This window comes from Rattus norvegicus, chromosome 19 (genome assembly GCF_036323735.1).
Source record: "Rattus norvegicus strain BN/NHsdMcwi chromosome 19, GRCr8, whole genome shotgun sequence".
Taxonomy (NCBI): Eukaryota; Metazoa; Chordata; class Mammalia; order Rodentia; family Muridae; genus Rattus; species Rattus norvegicus.
In genome coordinates, this window is record NC_086037.1 from 56,639,803 (window position 1) to 56,658,160 (window position 18,358).

Consider the following 18,358-nt stretch of genomic DNA (forward strand, 5'->3'; position numbering starts at 1 on the left):
CTGTCTGTCATGCTTGGAAGCCAGATATGAGCTGTCTTACCTGACTTTCATGTTAGTGCTGGGGTCCAAATTCAGGCCCTTATGGTTATCCACTGAGCTGTCTCCCCAAGCCCGCAGATCTGCTTTTTACATTTTTACAATTTAGTTTTATCTTATGTGTATGGGTGTCTTATCTGCATACTCTGCCTGTGCATCACATACATGGCTGGTGTCTGCAGAAGCCAGGAGTGGGCGTGGATCCTCTGGAACTAGTTATAGATGGTGGTTAGCCTCTATGTGGATGCTGGGAATTGGATCTGGGTCTTTCTGAACAGCAGCAAGTGCTGATAAGCCATCTCTCTAGCCCCTCAAATCTGCTTTTTAACGTGTGTGTGTGTGTGTGTGTGTGTGTGTGTGTGTGTGTGTGTTCTTGATAGGTCACTTTTCTTCTAGGTTTTAAAGACCTGGTTTCTCTTTATGGCCTCTGGCTGTCCTAGAACTTGCCATGTAGACCAGACTGGCCTCAAACTCAGAGAGTCACCTGCCTTTGCCTTCTTAGTGCTGAGATGAGCCACTACACCTAGCTACCCTTTTTTGTGTGGTGTTGTTGTTTCTTCAAGACAGGGTTTCTCTATGTAACCCTGGCTGTCCTGGAACTGTCAACCACACTGGCCCAGAACTCAGAGATCTGTGAGCCTCTTCCTGACTCCTGGGAATTAAAGGCATGCATTGCCATCGACTGACTCCTAGCGATCTTTATCAATTTAAAAACTTTTATAAATTGAGGTGAAATTCACAGGACAGAAAACTGTTTGATCCCAGGGACCAAAGTTCCTTGTCATGTAGCATCCTGACGACAATGAGCACGAATACATGTGTTCTCAACCGTCCTAACTGGGGTCTCCTCAGTCTTCTCTTATGCCGCCTTCCCTACAGTCCCTTCAGTCCCGGTACCTGAACTCTCTCCCCATGTCGCCATCTCCCATTTTAGCTTCCTGAGTGCTAAGATCACAGGCAAAAGCCACCACACCCAATTCTGTCCTTTTTCCTAAAAACAGGAGATGAGAGTCTCTGTGAAATACATCATTCCTGTATCAGGAGGAAGGAGCCATTCTTAACATCAGTATAGACTAAGTCTGGGCAAACCCTTAGCCTTCCATCACTCCCCACCCAGGCCCAGGCCCCTCTGCCTTGACACATGGTCGTAATTTAATCTTGTTCCAATTCAGTACTTAAGCACTCAACTCTGAGCACGTTCTTGGGTATTCCCATTTTAAGGCATTTTCTCATTTATTTGTGTTTGTGCATGATGCATGTGTCATACCTCATGTGTGGCTGTATCTCGTCAGAGGACAATTTGTGGAAGTCAGTTCTCTCCGTCTATCATGTGGATTCCTGGGGATCGAACTCTGGTCGTCAGGCTTGTTGGCAAATGCCTTTACACACTGGGGCATCTTGCCAGCTTTTTCACATTACTTGTGAGGACTTGCACATTCATGTAAATTCAACACCTGAAACCTCAACGTACTTCCCTTCCCCACCTTTAAATCTATTGTGCTTTAGTTTCATAGACCCTGAAGGTAGAGGAGAAAGTTCATGGATTCTGGGCTTTTATGACTGTCAATAATCCTGACTTCTTCTGCCAGTGCTGGTGCTTGTCTGGGATTAGAAACCAAGAGTCAAAGGCAGTTCAGCTCTAGGTTTAGGCATTGCTGAAGTGTTCTTCACAGCAGTGTTAGCTGATATCTCCTTAATCTTGGCCTTCTTAGGAGAGGCCAGGTGTAAACTACCGGAACTTAGTGCCTGGAGGGAGCATCTCGCCCAGTATGACAGCATAAGGTGGGCAGGGCACAGTTAATACTCATTCCTAGCAACCTTTTCAATCTGAGGACTCTAAGGCAAGCTGGAAGATGCTCTCCTTAGCTTCTCAGTCTTATTCTCCCGACTCCCTGGGGCCAAGCAGCATCCAGAAGTGAAGGAGCACTTCTACCCTTAGCATAGCAGAGCTTGGATGGGAGCAAACCTGGTGACCAGTTAGCCCAGGCAAAAGACTGAGGAATTCTCAGGTCTCGGATGCTGGCCTGGCTGGGGAGGCCCCAGGGCAGTGACTCGTACATTCTTGACTTTGTTGTGCCAGCTGCCAGTTCCCTTCACTCCAGACATTTCTATATTCAGGGCTTCCTTGGTCTCCTGACACTCTTCCTTTCCCAGTAGGAATTCCCCAGCACCCAACAACATGGCTGCAGGAGCCAAACAGTACCAAGAGGCTGTTCAGTGTGCTGTGAAGTCATACGACGCTCTGGTTGGTTCCCTGATGACTTCAGGCAAATTTCCTCCTGTGGAAAATGGGGCAGTGCTAAGAGATCATGTGCAAATATATGTGTGTGCATGTGTGTTGGAGCGGTGACTGAGAGATGATATAGTAAGGCAACATCAATGATTTGTTGATGACACTGGGTCCTTCTGGTCTGCTGGCTCGTCATATTCAAATCACTTCTGTCTGTCTAGATCTGTGTGCTGCAAACTATGTTATGTCTTACCAGCACACCTAAGCACTTCTAGCTGTCATGAGGAACTTGTACCAAGAGGCAGAAGACTCTATTTTCTGGAGTGTTCTAGAGCCTTCTACTGTGTCCTACCTTGCCAGACACCAGAGCAATCAAATACCCACATCCAGTTTGCCACCCAAACACGAGGCAGCAGTGTCCGGAGCCTGTCAGGTCGTTGTCCTCGTCCCGACTGTGCAGGAGCACCCTGGCTCCACTCTCTCCAAAGATGTCCTGGTCTTCCTGTGGTGCTGGCCAGGGCCTCAGTGCCGTTCTTCCTCCTTGGCTGTTTATACCACTCTCAAGGTTACTTCTTAATGTGTCCCTGTAAGGCTCAAGAGGCCTTATGCAGAATTCGTAATTAGAGCACTGAGTCCCTCAAGAAATAGGCACGCAGAGTACAGAGAGAGGCTTGTTTAACTCCTTGACCTCACACTGCTTTATGGCGCTCTGCCCCCAGCTCCCATTAGAGGGTAGCAGATACTTTGGAATTCTGACACACCATGGGGACATAGAGAAGACAAAGGACTAATGGGAACTTAGCGCCTAAGAGTCTGATCCACAGGAGTGCTCTTAGGCCTCCATAGTCAGTAAGGCCATGGACATTCCCTAACAATTCCTAATTCCTGAATAGAGGACACCACCTCCTATGGGAACCAAGTTCTGCCATTGTTTGACCAACTGTCAGAAAAGAGGGTGCTTTTGGCGGGGAGAGGGGTTGTGTGGTCTGAACCCAGGGTCCACTGAGGAAGGCCAGGTATTGTTAAGGTGGTTTAGTCCTTTGACAATGAGGCAGGGCAGCTAACAATGTGGCTGAGAGAGCAACTCCCACTAAGAACTCTGATGTGCTCACGTGCGAGTACCGACCACTGAGAAAAAGCTCAGTGACCCATGTCTGCCTCAGGTGTCCTCGTGGGTGCCCACTTATGTAGTTCTCTGCCTCCATTTTGCAGTCATCACACACAGCCCAGTGTGTGGCCAGGCAGGGCTGCAAAGACTCCTCAGGTTACACCTATGAGAAACAGCCACTTTTAGACAATAGCCACGCCTACTTTAGGCAGTCTGTCTTGCTGGTAGTTTCTCTGTCCCCCAACTCTGTCATTCCCATCAGAAGTGACAGAGTGTGCTCTGAAGCAGAGAGGACCTTCTTTCTCCTCAACAGGCCTGTACTCCTGTAGGCCTGAGAGACTGCTGACCCTCTTCTGGCTCGGCTTGAAGTGCTTCGAAATCTTCCTTATACAGAACACAATTCTGTGTCACTTGGACAACTTTAGAAAATATTTTATTATGAAAAGTTGAAATCCATATCGAAGCTGAGAATAACACGAGGATTGTGTACACCCCTCTTCCAGGCTCAGTAACTGCCAACACATGGCTTTCATCTTGACCTCCCTATTCTCCGGGACACCTTCAGAAAAAGACGGTCAGCTTTTGAGAGGGGCTGGGAAAACTGCATGCACACATCTGCAGCCTCCCCTGCAGCCAGACTGCCATGATGACCCAGGTCTGCTGTGAGTCTCACTGATGCCAACACACGTTGCTACATACACACACTTCATTTAGTGTATGTACCTAAGTCGGTCAAAGCAGTATCACCTGGGTCACAAGTGCCCACACCCAGGAGAAAGAGACAGCCTTTTCTACTCTTTTTTTTTTTTTTTGGGGGGGGGGGGGACGACTGAGGACCGAACCCAGGGCCTTGCGCTTGTTAGGCAAGTGCTCTACCACTGAGCTAAATCCCCAACCCCAGCCCCAGCCTTTTCTAGAGAGGTAATGAACACTTAATGCAGGCCATGGATGGAAAAAGACTATTGTGAGGGCTAGCAGGGCTGACACCCATAGACGAGTCTCACTGATCCACACTGACTTTGCTAAGAGGAAAACCCAAGTTACCGCTGTGTACATGGCCCTTTAGCCTAAGGATTGCAGAGTATCTGCATATATGGCCAGAGTTGGCTCATGCACTGATGATACTATGGCTGCTGAGATGGGATGCTGGGGTACACAGAACTGCAAGAGAAATACCAAGCCAGTGCAGTGGGTGACATGCCAGGCAGACTATAGGAGGGCCCCGTCTTACAGGTATGGAGGTCCTATCCTACTGGGGTGCTGGCTGGTTCTGGTTACATGACTTCATCATCTAAATCTCAGTAGAGGCCATCTGTCATGATGCCAGTTTGGTATACCCTGTGTCACCTGTACAGTCCTTTGCAGATGGATGTGAACAGACCACGAGTTCAAATGTAGCTTGTAAACTTCCTTTTTGGTTAATGAGATGCCAGCCATCTGGTGCCACCAACTCAGTTTTGGCTGTTACAAATACAATGGGGAAGCCCATTGTGACCCAGTGTTCTTTGGTCTTAGGCTGGCATCAGCTCACTGATGATTTGACCCTCTGAGAGACTGATGTGATTCACACCATCCACAGCCCAGAAAACAAAGCTATGGTAAGGCCACAGAGCTGTGTCTGAGCAGGAAACAGAATGCAGTCTTTGCAGCCCATTTTCTCTCCATTCCCATGCCCTTGGAACAGGGGATGGAATTTAGTGCTGTAATGGGTGGCTTGTCACTTAGTCTTCTCTTCAATGCTTCCTGGGCAGGAAGTTTGAGTTGGGAAGTCTCCTAAGGAGTATAAAGAACACGAGGTCTTTGGAAAGACCTACTCCCTACCCCATTACTCACTCTCCATCCTAGGCTGGTCTGGAACTATGTAGCCCAGGCTGCCCTCAGATTTGCAGAAGTTCTGGTCAGTTCCAAGCGCTGGGACTGTAGGTGTGTGCCAGCATTACTGGCCAGGATCTCTCTCGACAATACACAAAGCTGAAGAACCACTGAGGTGGAAATACACAGCCACTCAGTGTTCGCTTATCCAGTGTCCCCACCTCACACAAGAGGCTCTCACACAAGAGAAAAGCTGAATGAACTGAGAACAAATGCTCAGAGACTGTGCCCACCCCAGAAAACGCCCTTAGGGGTCTCTGGGAAAGGCTGATTTTAGAGACTTGTGAACGGACAGTCTGAGATGTGGCAGCTGGGCCTGGCTGGCCAGGGAAGGGGCACAGCAGCTTTCCTTTCACCAACCTCACAGAGGGCTTCTATTTGTTTATTTAAAAACAAATTTTAAAAAGTAAAATGAAACCAGGTGAGATTAAGATACATTAACCAAACTGCAACGTAGAAAAAGGGACTTGCTGGAAACATGACGGAGACCACTGGAGATTTCACAGACACAGAGAAGAGCTCACATTGTCAACAGAATTAAGCTGCTACGAATTCTCCCCAGAACATCAAGGTTTCATTTTGCTCAGCCTGAGATCTCGCTCAATTTCAAACTGCCTGTGGTCCACGCGCTCCAGAAAAGCTTTCCGTTCGATGTACCTGGGTGAAGACAAAATCAGTGTCAGCACAACCTGGCTGAAGAGGCCTGCGCAGCTCCAACCCCAGGGATAAGTCAGGTTTCGGCAAAGCAGCCCACTGGTGAGCCAGGCTGCTGTCTGGAGACTACTCTGGAATCTGACTCCATCCAAACCGCTTCCCGCTTGTCCACAGAAGGATGATTCTGTTCAGACACGAATGAAACTAAACTGGATGAGGATGGGTTTTTTGTTTGTTTTGAGGTGCCTCCCAGCACCTAGGAGGCAGAGGCAGGGGGATCTCTGGGAGTCTGAGACCAGCCTGGTCTACAGAGTGAGTTCAGGACCACCGAGGGCTGCTGTGGGAGTGGAAGCAACTGAGGTTTGCAGAGCTATTCTGTTTCCTCTGCTCTTTCCCTAGATATCGACTCAGTCTGGGGCCAGGCTGCTTCTGCGGCATAAAAAGAAGAGGTCCTTCCCTGAATTCCTCTAAGCAACAAGGTGGAACACCCCTGTACCCACGTCACACATACGGTTTGCTTGGAAGTGGGAGTTCTGGTTCTGCTCTGGCTCTCAGGCCAAGGTCAGAGATCTCTCCCGAGGCCTCCTTCAGTCTTCCCAGACAGGGTGGGAGGGAGGCCAGCCTACGCTAGCAGGCACGCTGGTCAGAAGGCTGCAGAGCCTGGCTGCTTAATGGGACACAGCTGCATTTTAATGTACCTTTTCTTGCTATAAAGTGTGCTACGATTTGCTTTCGGGGAGGAATTCTCTGCTGCTAATTAATCTACTGAGGGAGCAAAATTGTCATTAAAAATGGGAGACATAATTGAATCCCTGCACTAATTTTTCTTCGTTGCGCCATGGAAAATGCATCTGTCACTACAAGGTCATTACATTCCCGGTGAGGATGTGACCAGATCCAGGCCCGGGCTGCCTGCCCTTCAGTTTCCATCCCATGTGCTTGCCGGTGGAGCCTGTAGCTACTGATCCTCCACACAAGGACTGGTCAGAAGACACTTCTCAGGCCAGAGGAACTGGACTCCAATCTTGTCCCTCTTATCTGTGCAGTATAAACTTAGCAGTTCTTGGTTTCCTAGCAATATAAAAAAGGGGGTGGACAACAACGAAGACATATACGTATAGTGTTTGCCCCTCTCTCGCCTGTATTTTTATTTTTTTGGAGACAGGGTTGCATGTGCTTCAGGCTGCAAGCTTCTGCCTTTGCCTTCCTGTTGGTAGGAGTGTGTGTCTGAACCCTGTGCCTATCTTTTTTTTTTTCTTTTCTTTTTTTTCGGAGCTGGGGACCGAACCCAGGGCCTTGTGCTTGCTAGGCAAGTGCTCTACCGCTAAGCTAAATCCCCAACCCCACCCTGTGCCTATCTTATGTGATGCCAGGGTCTTTGTACATACTAGGCAAACACTATACCAAGTGAACCATATCCCCAGGTCCTGAAAAACTGTCTAAACAAAACAGCACAAAACACCCAAACCCAAAAAGCTGGAGACAGCTCAATCCTCCGTAGTCAGATGGGCTGCTATGAGGAGTGAGTGAAATAGTGTATTAACGATGCTTAGCATGGAACAGGAGTTCAAGGAAGTGGTAGCTGATACTGTCGCTGTGATTTTAGGCAGCCAGCTTCCATCAGGGTCCTGAGGACAGCAGATGGCCCAACTGGGATGTGTGCTGTCGGAAACTAGTAACTGCCATCTGGTCTGGATCAGAAATTAGGCTGTGGTGTTGAAACTGCCAATGAGGCCAGAATAGCTAGAACACACAATAATGCTGTGCCTGGGTTTGACACAAGTCTCTTGGGTCAGAGTTGTCATATTTAGTAAGTGAAAAGAAAGGAGACCCAGTTAAATCTGAAATTCAGATTCCCTGGCAGAGAGAACAGTGGCAGATACTGTATGATCCTTCAGATAGGCATAGAATGGGGACCTGGGTGAGGAAGTATGGATACACAAACAACGCAACGTGGCAGCCTGAGGCCCTCAAGCATGGCTGCTTAGGAAATTAACTGAGGGCCCCACCGACTGTAATCAGTTGTCCCTTACCCTGCCTGACCTGGATTGGATACATGGGAATCGGGAACTTGGTGGCAGGAGTGCCGACTGCCCCTTGAAGAGCCAGGAGAGAGGCCAACACAGGGAGAGATGGTGCTGGTAGGCATCGAGCGTGGGTGTTTCAGAGCTCTCAGGACGGAGAAGGAGAGATCCTAACATCGGGATGTTTACCAAATAGGATAAGGGCTTGTAGTGTCTTTGACGTCTATGGAGAGCAAAGTCCAGAATATATGTTAAAGGGGCAGCAGCAACAAGTTACAATCACAGATGCAACTCAGCTCTCCAAGGAAGTCCACTGAAGATCAAAACAGCCACTGGAGCTGCTAAGAGGATCTGGGACAGCGTGGTCTACATGCACGAGGTGACTGTAGACAAACCTTGCATTGGACATGGACTTGCTGAAGTACAGAAGCTGACCAGGTGCTGTGGAGGAGAGCAACTCTGATACTTACTATTGGTGTTTTTGGGTGAGGTAGGTAATCGCTGAACTTCTGTGGATGCAATGAAACTGAGAAGTGCTTTATAGAAGACAGCCACGAGAGCGGCTTTGGGTAGATGCTCTTTCTCATTAATGTAATCACATCCATTACCTTCGAGGCCTCAGACCAAGACTGGAAATGCTCCCAAGGAAAGGCTGCCTTGAAAGCCACCTGAGGGTTCACCTACTTCAACTGGGCCACGGGGTTTCCAGGAACTTTAATTGGGTCACAGTTCCAGAACAGATCCGCTGGCTGACAAGTGCAATGGGAATTATGGTTCTTGCTGTTTTTCTGGCCCGTGCCCAACCCTCAATCAGACTGACCCACAAGGAAACTTAGGGCTGAAAGGGTGTGTCATCGTCTTCTGCTACTATGCCTTTATGGCCCAGTTAAGTAGCAGATTTTTTATTTTATTTATTTAATAAATTTTAAGATTTACTTGTTTATAATACGAGTGCTCTGTTTGCAGGTGTGCCTGCATGACAGAAGAGGGCATCAGATCCCATTGGTTGTGAGCCACCATGTGGTTGCTGGGACTTGAACTAGGGACCTTTGCAAGAGCAGCCAGTATTCTTAACTGCTGAACCATCTCTCTAGCCCTTGTCTGTCTGTCTGTCTGTCTGTCTGTCTGCCCGCCCACCTGCCTGTTAAGAAAGACTTTCTTTGTATAACTCTGGCTGTCCAGGAACTCCCTATGTAGCCCAGGTTAACCCCAAACTCATTAAGATTAGCCTATCTCTGCCTCCCCAGTGCTTGGATTAAAGGTGTGGGCTACATTATTTGTTTATTATCATTAACAAAATATGCTAATAGCATCAAAACCCTAGGTGATATTCTAGTTTTCCCTTTCAGAGTCAGGTTATACACAATAGGCTCTGACATCTTTTTGATCTTCCTGGAGATTCAGGACACTGGGTAGGGAAGAGCAGAGAGCACTATCAGAGAAGAGGTTAGCACCTCTTGTCAGAGAACCGCACCTGGTCCGTGTCAGGGCTGGCACTCTGTTACTCATTCTGTGGTGCTGGCTCCCTGTGTATATCTGGTGCCACACAAAAGGCTCATATCGATCAACTTTAGCTCTTGGCAGGCAACAGAAGGGCTAAGACTCAGCACATCCTGGGGTAGCCAACAGGGCAGGATTTCTCCACTCTGGGAATGCAACTGAAAGATGCAAACTGTCAGGGCCAGGCTTGGCACCAAAGCCAACATATCTCATATCACCTCAAGGCTGTGATGGTCCTGGGAGACATCCTGATAGATTCTTCAGAGAATGAAAAGTATTTTAGCAGTCCCTCCTTCGCATCGTCCCAATCAACAAATACTTGGCTTCCAAATCAATGAGCTCTGTGACCTTCAGCTTACTGGACAGAGAGCAGCGGCCAGGACCGAGCTTGGTTTCTTGTCACTGTACATTTTATACACTGATTCCGTCCACTCAGGGCCTCTGCCTCAACATCACTATTTGGAAAGCTGTGTTGATGGCGCCCACCATCAGGCAGTCTGTGTGATTAGTTGACAGAGCTGGAGGAAGCCATGCTCAACACCTGAACAAAGTCGGCTAACAGCCTGAGTGTTTCTGGGACAGCACCTCACTCTGCTGACTGGAAATGCTGGACAGAAACCTATTCTCATCTGTCATGCTGGTCTTTCCTGATACTATCAGGCTGCTGAACAGAGCCAGGGGCATCCATTAGCTAGTGCACCGGGCACTTAGATACTGCAGTTGTGTGGTTCCTACTCTGGAGGCTTACTGCACACTAATAAAACCTAACAGTGGTGATGTGATGAGTGGTGGAGCTATTCCAGAGTGGCCCGAGCCGAGCCCTTAGCCTTCTCAGGGGAGGTACACTACAGAGGGAGGGGCTCTAAGGCTGGATTGCAGCAAGTAGCTGGAGAAACAGATAGAGATGGGCAGGAAAGGCCCTTTTCTTCTGAGTCACTGGCAGCAAATGGTGGGTAAGTCTTAGAACTAGTGTTTGCTTGGGGAGGAAGAAGAAAACAGCTGCCCAGGGCCCACACACAGGGGTGAGGGGCTGGGGAAAGTGAAAGGCCAGCCTGGGAGACCTAAGGAGATGCCTCCAAGCTCTCCTTCATATCACTGTGGAAACTATTCCTCAACAGCTGGCGAAGAATGAAATGAATGAAGCATCCAGCTTTCCAGTAAGGCCTGAGTCTGAGGATGGTCAGTTAATGGCAAGTGGGAGAAGAGAGTTCTAAGCAGAGGCCTGGGGGGAGGAGGAGGCATTTTGCCTATTTGCTCCATTCCCTAACACTCTGAGAGGCACAGGGGAAGGTCTCCACTGTTAGATGACTGAACGGGGGCCAGTCTTGTCCTCATTAGCTCTTTGTTGCTGTGAGGTACACTGACCACAACTAACAGAAAAACCGTAACAGCAGGTTTATGTGTTTGACAAGTACTAGTGCATTATGGAGTAAGCCAAGGAAGGAACCCAGGCAGGAGTGAAGGAGAGAGCTAGGATTAAAGGTATGGATTACGCTGGAGTAGGGGAGTGGGGGTGGTAGGTGTGCTGGTTTGAATAGGTCTGATCCCCACAGACTCAGATGTTTGAATGGTTGGCCACAGGGAGTGGCACTATTAAGGGGTGTGGACTTGTTGGAATAGGTGTGGTCTTGTTGGAGAAAGTGTGTCACTGTGGAGGTGGGCTGTGAGATTATATATGCTCAAACTAAGCCTACTGTGAGAGACAGTCTCCTTCTGCTACCTGTGGATCAAGATGTGGACCTCTCAGCTCCTCCAGCACCATGTCTGCCCGGATGCCTCCATGCTTCCTGTCATGATGAAAATGGACTAAACTTCTGGAACCGTAAGTCAGCCCCAATTAAATGCCTTCTTTTATAAGAGTTGCCGTGGTCATGGTGTCTCTTCATAACAATAAAATCCTAACAGAGATAGTAGGTTAGTGGTGTGGTGGCACAGGCCTTTTTTTTTTTTGGTTCTTTTTTTCGGAGCTGGGGACCGAACCCAGGGCCTTGCGCTTCCTAGGCAAGCGCTCTACCACTGAGCTAAATCCCCAGCCCCGGCACAGGCTTTTAATACTAGCACATAGGATGCAGAGAAAGGTGGATCTCTGAGTTCGAAGTCAGCCAGGTTTACAGATATAATTCAAGGACAGCCAGGGTCACATAGAAAAACCCTGTCTGGAAAACAATAATTCAAAAAAAGAGAAAAGGATGTGTTTCCTTAGCCTGGATCATGATTTACCTTATTTTTAATTGTGTGTGTGTGTGTGTGTGTGTGTGCGCGCGCGCGTGCGCGCGTGTGTGCGTACGCACACACTCATGGAAGTCAAAGGAAGGTATCAGATTCCCAGGAGCTAAGCTACAGTTGCAGGCTCTGGTCCTACTTATATGATCCCATTACAGATGGCTGTGAGCCATCACATGGTTGCTGGGAATTGAACTCAGGACCTCTGGAAGAGCAGTCGGTGTTCTTAACCACTGAGCCATCTCTCCAGCCCCACCCCCACCCTTTTTTTTTTTTTGTATTTCCATTAACCTCTGTTTGTTGCTATTGCTATTTTTGATTCTGACAGAAACTGATCTACTGGTTTTGCCTGCTTTGATCTCATTTAAGTAGAGTCACAGCCTGCCTCCCACACTGTGTGCTCTTCTGATTTATCTATGTCCACTCTCATTGCTAGACAGTAGTAGCCGCAGTGTAGACAGATGATATCTGACTTCACTCTAACACTGCTGACAGACCTTGGAGCCCTCAGTTTCTTGTCTTGGATGGTGTTCCTATTGTTCGTATGCATCTGCAGTTCTCCGGGAATAAAGTTAAAAGGAACTGAATCATGAACATTACTGTGATTATAGACATGACTAACTCTAAGAATCCTAGCTGGTTACAGTAAGTGGTGCCTTCCAGGTTAACTATCCACACCTCTCAGGCTCTCACACGAAGAGCCTGCCTTTTTAATAACTGGTTATGTTCGTCTTAAAATCTACTTTGTCTAACATGAATGTCAGTGTTATCCATTTTCTTTTGGTTACTACTTGCATAATTCATCTTTTTCTAACCTTTGTATTTTCAACATTCCTTCATTCTACATCAATGTTTTAAAACAAAGTTTCATCTGTCAACTTCTGACCTTTAATCGGAACATTCAGCTTATTCACGTTTAATAAAAATGTGAATAATCCGATAAATGTAGTCTTAAATCTACCATCCTGAATGTTGGTGTGATGGCTAAGCCAGTATTGCTACTGTTAAGGACCCAAATTCTGCTCCTACCCACACTGGGTGGCTCACGACTGCCTGTACTTCCAGTTCCAGAGGATCTGAAAAATGTGCACATACCCACAGGCACACATACACATAATTAAAAAGAAAACAAGCCTTGAAACAAAACCCCAAACCTATCCATCCTATTTTTCTTACTGTTCCCAGGTTAGCCTAGAACTCCCTAAGGATGGTCTTGAACTTCTGATCCTTCTGTTTCCACCTCCAAGTGTTGGCATTACAGGTACGCCCTACCGAGTCCAGTTTATATGGTGCTGGGATTGAACCCGGTGCTTCATGCCCAATAGGCAAGTGCTCGACCAAAAGAGCTACACCCACTACACCCATCTCAGCTTTCTCCGAAGTAGACAACTTTAATTGTTTTATTATTATGTTATGTGTTTTGCTTAAATGTATATTGAAAGAGGAAATTGATGGTTGTCACTGCCCTCCAGTTCCCCACCCTACTGGGTACAGGGAAGTCCCAGTTCAAAGAACAATGAAAGAGGAAACTGGCAGTAGTCATAGCCCTCCAGTCCTTCACACACACACACACACACACACACACACACACACACACACACACACACACCCACCCAGGTACAGGGATGTATGTCCCAGTTCAAAGAACAACCACAAGATGTACATTCCCAACCAAATCAACTGCACCTGCACTTGTAGCTGATCAATTAGCCCGAAAATCAATACCCAATTCTGTTGTTCCTTTTTTTAAATTTAGAAAGACCCCTTGGTGGTTTGGCCAATCCTACCCCTACAACTCTTTCCCAAATGCCTAAGGCCAAGGCACGGACATCCCCACTTGTGGTTTTTTTCTTTATAAACCCTGATACCCTGGAGCCTGAGCCTCACCACAGCCATTCTCCTGTCCTGTTGCTCTAGTGTTTGCATTGGATGCTGAGTCCTTGGTGGTCTTGGGGTCTAGCAGATTGGGCTTAACATTACCTGGGCACCACGTGTGCTGGGTGCCAGTGGAGGCCTGAAAAGCCATCAGATCCCGAGATTGGAGTTACAGATTGTTGAAAGCTGCCATGTGGGAGCTGAGAATTGAACCAGGTGTTCTGGAAGACCAGCCAGTGCTATTAACAACTTACTGAGCTGAGCCATCAGCTTTCCAGCCCGTGTGTAGGTCTTTTAAATATTTTTTTTTAATGTTCTCACTTTAAATCTTTTCTTTTCCACTGTATTTTATTAACACTCCCTCATCTCTAACAGCACCCCCTTACTTTTGTAAGACCTCGATTTGCTTGAACACAGTGAATGCTTTCAACCCACATGATCAATACTCAAGAGAGGCAATCCAGGGTAGTACACTCTGGCCCTTCTGCTATTTCAGATCCCTGTGTAAAATTGGATACCTTAAACAGTCTGACCTGGATCCAAGTGGTTAAGCAGCCTCATGATCTTGTTTTTAAAAAGTAAAACGTATTAGATAGCATCCAGGTTGATTTAAATAACATTAAGACATATTTAGAAATATATACTCCCAGGGCCAGTGAAATGGCTCAATGTGTAAAGATGCTTGCTGCCAAGCCTGGTGACCTAAGTTCAATCTCTGGGACCCACTATGTGAGGAATGGCCTGAAACCCGTCATGTGCCACCCTCTTCATAAATAAATGTAAAAGAACCAAACCAACCAAACAAACAACAAAAAAGGGAAACCAAATGCTCCCAGGTTGGCTCAATACAGTTACAGACTAGTAAGAGCTGGGTGTGATATGCTTGCCTATAATCTCACTCAGCACTCAGGAGGCTGAGGCAAGGGCTAGCTTGGGGCTGCACAGCAAAACTTTACCTCAAGAGAAAGAAATATAACCCCTAAATTAGCCCCTCCACTTGTTCTTATTATAACTCAGGATGTGCATTTATTTGTTTATTTATTTATTTACCTACCCGCCTGTTTGTTTTGATTTTTTTTTTTTTTTTTTTTTGAAACAGGGTCTCATCTGGCTAGTCTGGACCAGGCTGGCCTCAAACTCAGAGATCGATCTACTCCTGCCTCCCAAATGCTGAGATTAAAGGCTAATTTAGGCTAATGAACAACTTGAATGGCACGTACTTATTGTGTAGGCCTTCTTGTGGGTGTTTCTCAAAGTGCTCTGTGCACATCACATCCCTGTAAGTAGTACATACACTCTGCATTATCTCATAAGACCTGCATGTCTGGAGGGAAGGTGTAAGATTATCCCAATGTTCTGAGATAACTGCTACAGTGAGGGCAGGGTTGATGAGAGGCCGGACCATATAAAAGCCCAAGCACTACCTCAGGGGTGAGAAATGCTGACCTGTAGCCATGGGCCTTATGTTTCTTTATGTTCTTTTGCATTCCCTAAACACTTAATGAGCCCCATTTTTGTCTACTCACCCAAAACAAAACAAACAAATTCCCCATGCTCGAGAGCTGGATGTGGTGGCTCTTACCAGTGATCCTAGAACTTGGAGGACTGAGACAGGAGGATTACCTTGACTGTGAGGCTGGAGTAGGTTATAGAGTGAGATCCTTTCTCAACAACCCCACAGGGAAATCAAAAGAAAATAAACATTAACAAGGAAAAGATCACTTTTGACTTGTGGAATATCCTTGTGTTCCTGAGTGGTAGGAAATGGTACAGCAATGGCCTCTTACGGATCATACAGGCTACAGCGAACGGTGCCATGTTTAGGACTACAGGAACACAGTGGAACAAACTAGCACCAAACCCTTCATGATAATGTGACAGTGTCCTGGCACTTGAACTAGGCCAGATTAGCTGAAGGCCAAGTAATCCAGATTAGGACAAGCCAGTCACGGTGAGCCAGACCCTGTCTTGTGAATAAACCAAGCGACTTACGTTCACTGACGCTGTAACTCACTAACAAACAGTCCTGGGAACACTGCTGCTGACGGGTGGGATCGCCGCATCTTGGAACAGAGCTTCGCCAGGAACTGAAGCATGGAAGGCCCTATTTGCTTAAACAGACTGCTGCAGAGCCCTCAGGCTACAGAGGACCTCTTACCCCTCTTTCCCTCGGTTATGGATGGCCAGCTCTTCACCAATCCCTTCTTCCTCCTTGAAGCTCTCCCAGTCCAATTTGGATTTCTCAAGGGTGCTCATTTTCTGTTTCTTGGCTCCAATTTTCCCTAAAAGGCTGCTCATCCCACTTGTTCTTTTTATCCTATGGAAGAAAAATGAATATGAGAACTCTGATTTTTACATTAACAGTGTTTTTTTTTTTTTTTTTTTTTTTACAATTTTTGATGGACAGGAAGATACCAGATTGAAGCTTGTGTCTCAATAGAAACCATGCTTTACCTAGGATATTTTCTTTGCTGTGTGGCAACCATAGGTAGCTATTGTCCTAATATGCCTCCTACCTAACATACATGACTGCTCAGCTGTACAGCTGACAGGAAGCCCTCACCCTGGACCTCCTTGTGCTGTGTGGCAGGTCTCTGCTTGCAGGGAGGGCGGAGAATGGTGAGGTTCAGGCAAGGCCTTGCAATCACACACACGCACGCAGAGGCTCGAATTCCAGCTCTGCCCCAGTGACTCAGGGCTAGCTGTTCAAGGGCATGGCCTGGTTTCTCAATCTGTACTGAATGCTCACTCTTGGGCAGTGAGGAACTGTCCATGCAAAAGGCCAAAACAGCATCCGGCACAGGGTCAAGGGTGCAGTTAACTGTTGGCCACTGTGAATCACTGTCCTCGTTTGTGCTTTGAAGCCCCAGGGGACTCTTCCACAGACTAAGACAGTTCCCAGTACATATGAGCAAGGAGTCACAGCACTGGAAAAGGGCCTTTTAAAGGCAACTGCCTTTCAACTCCCGTAATCTGGGTCCGATTTTCCCAGGAGGTGGAGAACATCCCGAAAGCAGAGACTGTACAGCCTGTGCCCTGCTTGCTGGTGATGCTATCTATCACGGGCTCTGGGAGAACCCCAAATGCCAAATTCAAGTCTTGGCAGGTCAAATGCTTCCAGTCAATGCTACATGAATGAGATAAGAGAAGAGAGGCAGCTAGAGTTTGTAAGAAGATGACAGCAGGGGAAGAAAGCATAGAAAGAACATGGACTAAACAAACAAACACCCTATCTTTTATGGGTTGGGGGCAGGAATGTGCGGCCCAGAGGACAACTTTGTGGCCTTGTTTCTCTCCCTCTATCTGATAATCATTACCAGACTTACAGGCTTGTGTTGTTGGGTGCCAAGGGCCTTTGCCCACCAAGCCATCTTGCCAGCCTGCTTTTGGCTTTAGGAAAGTAAATGAGCTGTCTGCTGGAAGAAATCAGAGGTTCCTTTCTGCTTCACAGAGACAGGCGAGAGCTGAGACACTGAAGCAGTGCCTGCTAACAATGCCATGCTTACTCTTGTGGTACTTTCTCTGCCTCTGCCCATCTGACTTGAGTGTGGCCTGTTGTAGTTAATGCAAGTTACTGTGAGTATAGTTAGTAGTGGTCTTCCCAGGTTAGTGCCGAGGGCAGTGTCTCTGAGCTGACCTGGTATCATTCTAACTCATCATGAAGCCATGGGCCACCGGCTACCTGTGTCCTTGGCCAACAGGTCAGTGCCCACACCAGACATAAGACTTGGGAGTGGTATATTCTCACTCTAGTGACACTGGTCCAGAGGATGTTAGCATCCCTGTCTAGGTCACACCCCTTAATACAATGGACTCGCTAAGATCAATTCTGAATGGCTAGGCAGGCATCACTGTCCTTGTGATGAGCTGGATAAATAAGCGAAGTTCAGAGAGGTTAAGCAAAATACAACGAAGGTCAAAACAGCAGAAAATACAGACCAGGACAAAATAGGACCTCAGGACTGGAGTAATCTCCAAGGTGAGAAGCTGTTTGAGCGTTTTTTTGTGAGCAATTTTGTTGTGCTTAAGATAATTCTAGGGGCTGGGGATTTAGCTCAGTGGTAGAGCGCTTACCTAGGAAGCGCAAGGCCCTGGGTTCGGTCCCCAGCTCCGAAAAAAAGAAAAAAAAAAAAAAGATAATTCTAAATTAGACCAAACGCATTGCATGTACCTATGTAAGGGACCCTGGTCCTTTGTGTGCGATAGTATTGACCTTCTGTAACCAGGACAGAGTTCATTGCAACTAGGTGGTAAATGTCCCATTAAGGACATATGTGTTCCATGTTCTGCTTTGCTCTGTGCCCTGTGAAGCCCTGGGCCTCCTGTCTGCTTCTAAGAGACCTGGAAAGAACTGAAGAGGGGCCCTAATGAAGAGGCAGGCAGACCTGCTAGTGGGATTGTCAGAAGGCACCAGACCGTCAAGCAGCTCCACACTGCTGAGGACTAGGAACACAGAAAAGCCATAAGGCCTGATCGTTGGCGACGGTGAGAAAGAAATGAGCAAAAGGGGAAACAAATAGACAAACGGTGACCATTTAGTAAAGCCCCCAAAGGAGGAATCGCTGGGGCTGTTTAATGTTATTCAGACCCGAGATAACCAGACTCCATTTTAGGAGAAAGTAACCCGCCACAGTCCACAGTGGTGGACTCTTCACCAGTGGCTGTGCTTGACCTCACAGTAAGGGACACAAACCCCGTAGCTGCATGCACACTCCAATTTCTACGACTGCTCAGTTGGGAGAAGCGTCTACTTTCCCTGTTATTCGGAATTCACTGTGTGCGGCGGGATCCATGCCTTCCCTTTTTCTTTCTTTTTTTTTTTTTTTTTTGGTTCTT

At 47.3% G+C, this 18,358-nt stretch overlaps 1 protein-coding gene and 1 long non-coding RNA gene across 3 annotated transcripts in view; one reads left to right on the top strand and one right to left on the bottom strand.

Moving 5' to 3' along the window:
- The window catches only part of Cfdp1 (craniofacial development protein 1), a 105,504-nt gene that overhangs the window by 12,207 nt on the left and 74,939 nt on the right, over nucleotides 1–18,358 (bottom strand). The window contains 2 exon segments of one of the 2 annotated variants that reach the window (NM_199378.4): nucleotides 3,790–5,903; nucleotides 15,681–15,839. In NM_199378.4, the coding sequence (NP_955410.1) occupies nucleotides 5,813–5,903; nucleotides 15,681–15,839 (250 nt within the window). In that variant the 3' untranslated portion in view covers nucleotides 3,790–5,812. 2 annotated transcript variants of the gene reach the window in all.
- The window catches only part of LOC134483372 (uncharacterized), a 36,497-nt gene continuing 28,732 nt past the window's right edge, over nucleotides 10,594–18,358 (top strand). The window contains exon 1 of the long non-coding RNA XR_010060238.1: nucleotides 10,594–11,246. This is a non-coding gene — a long non-coding RNA (uncharacterized LOC134483372). The remainder of the gene's footprint in view (nucleotides 11,247–18,358) is intronic.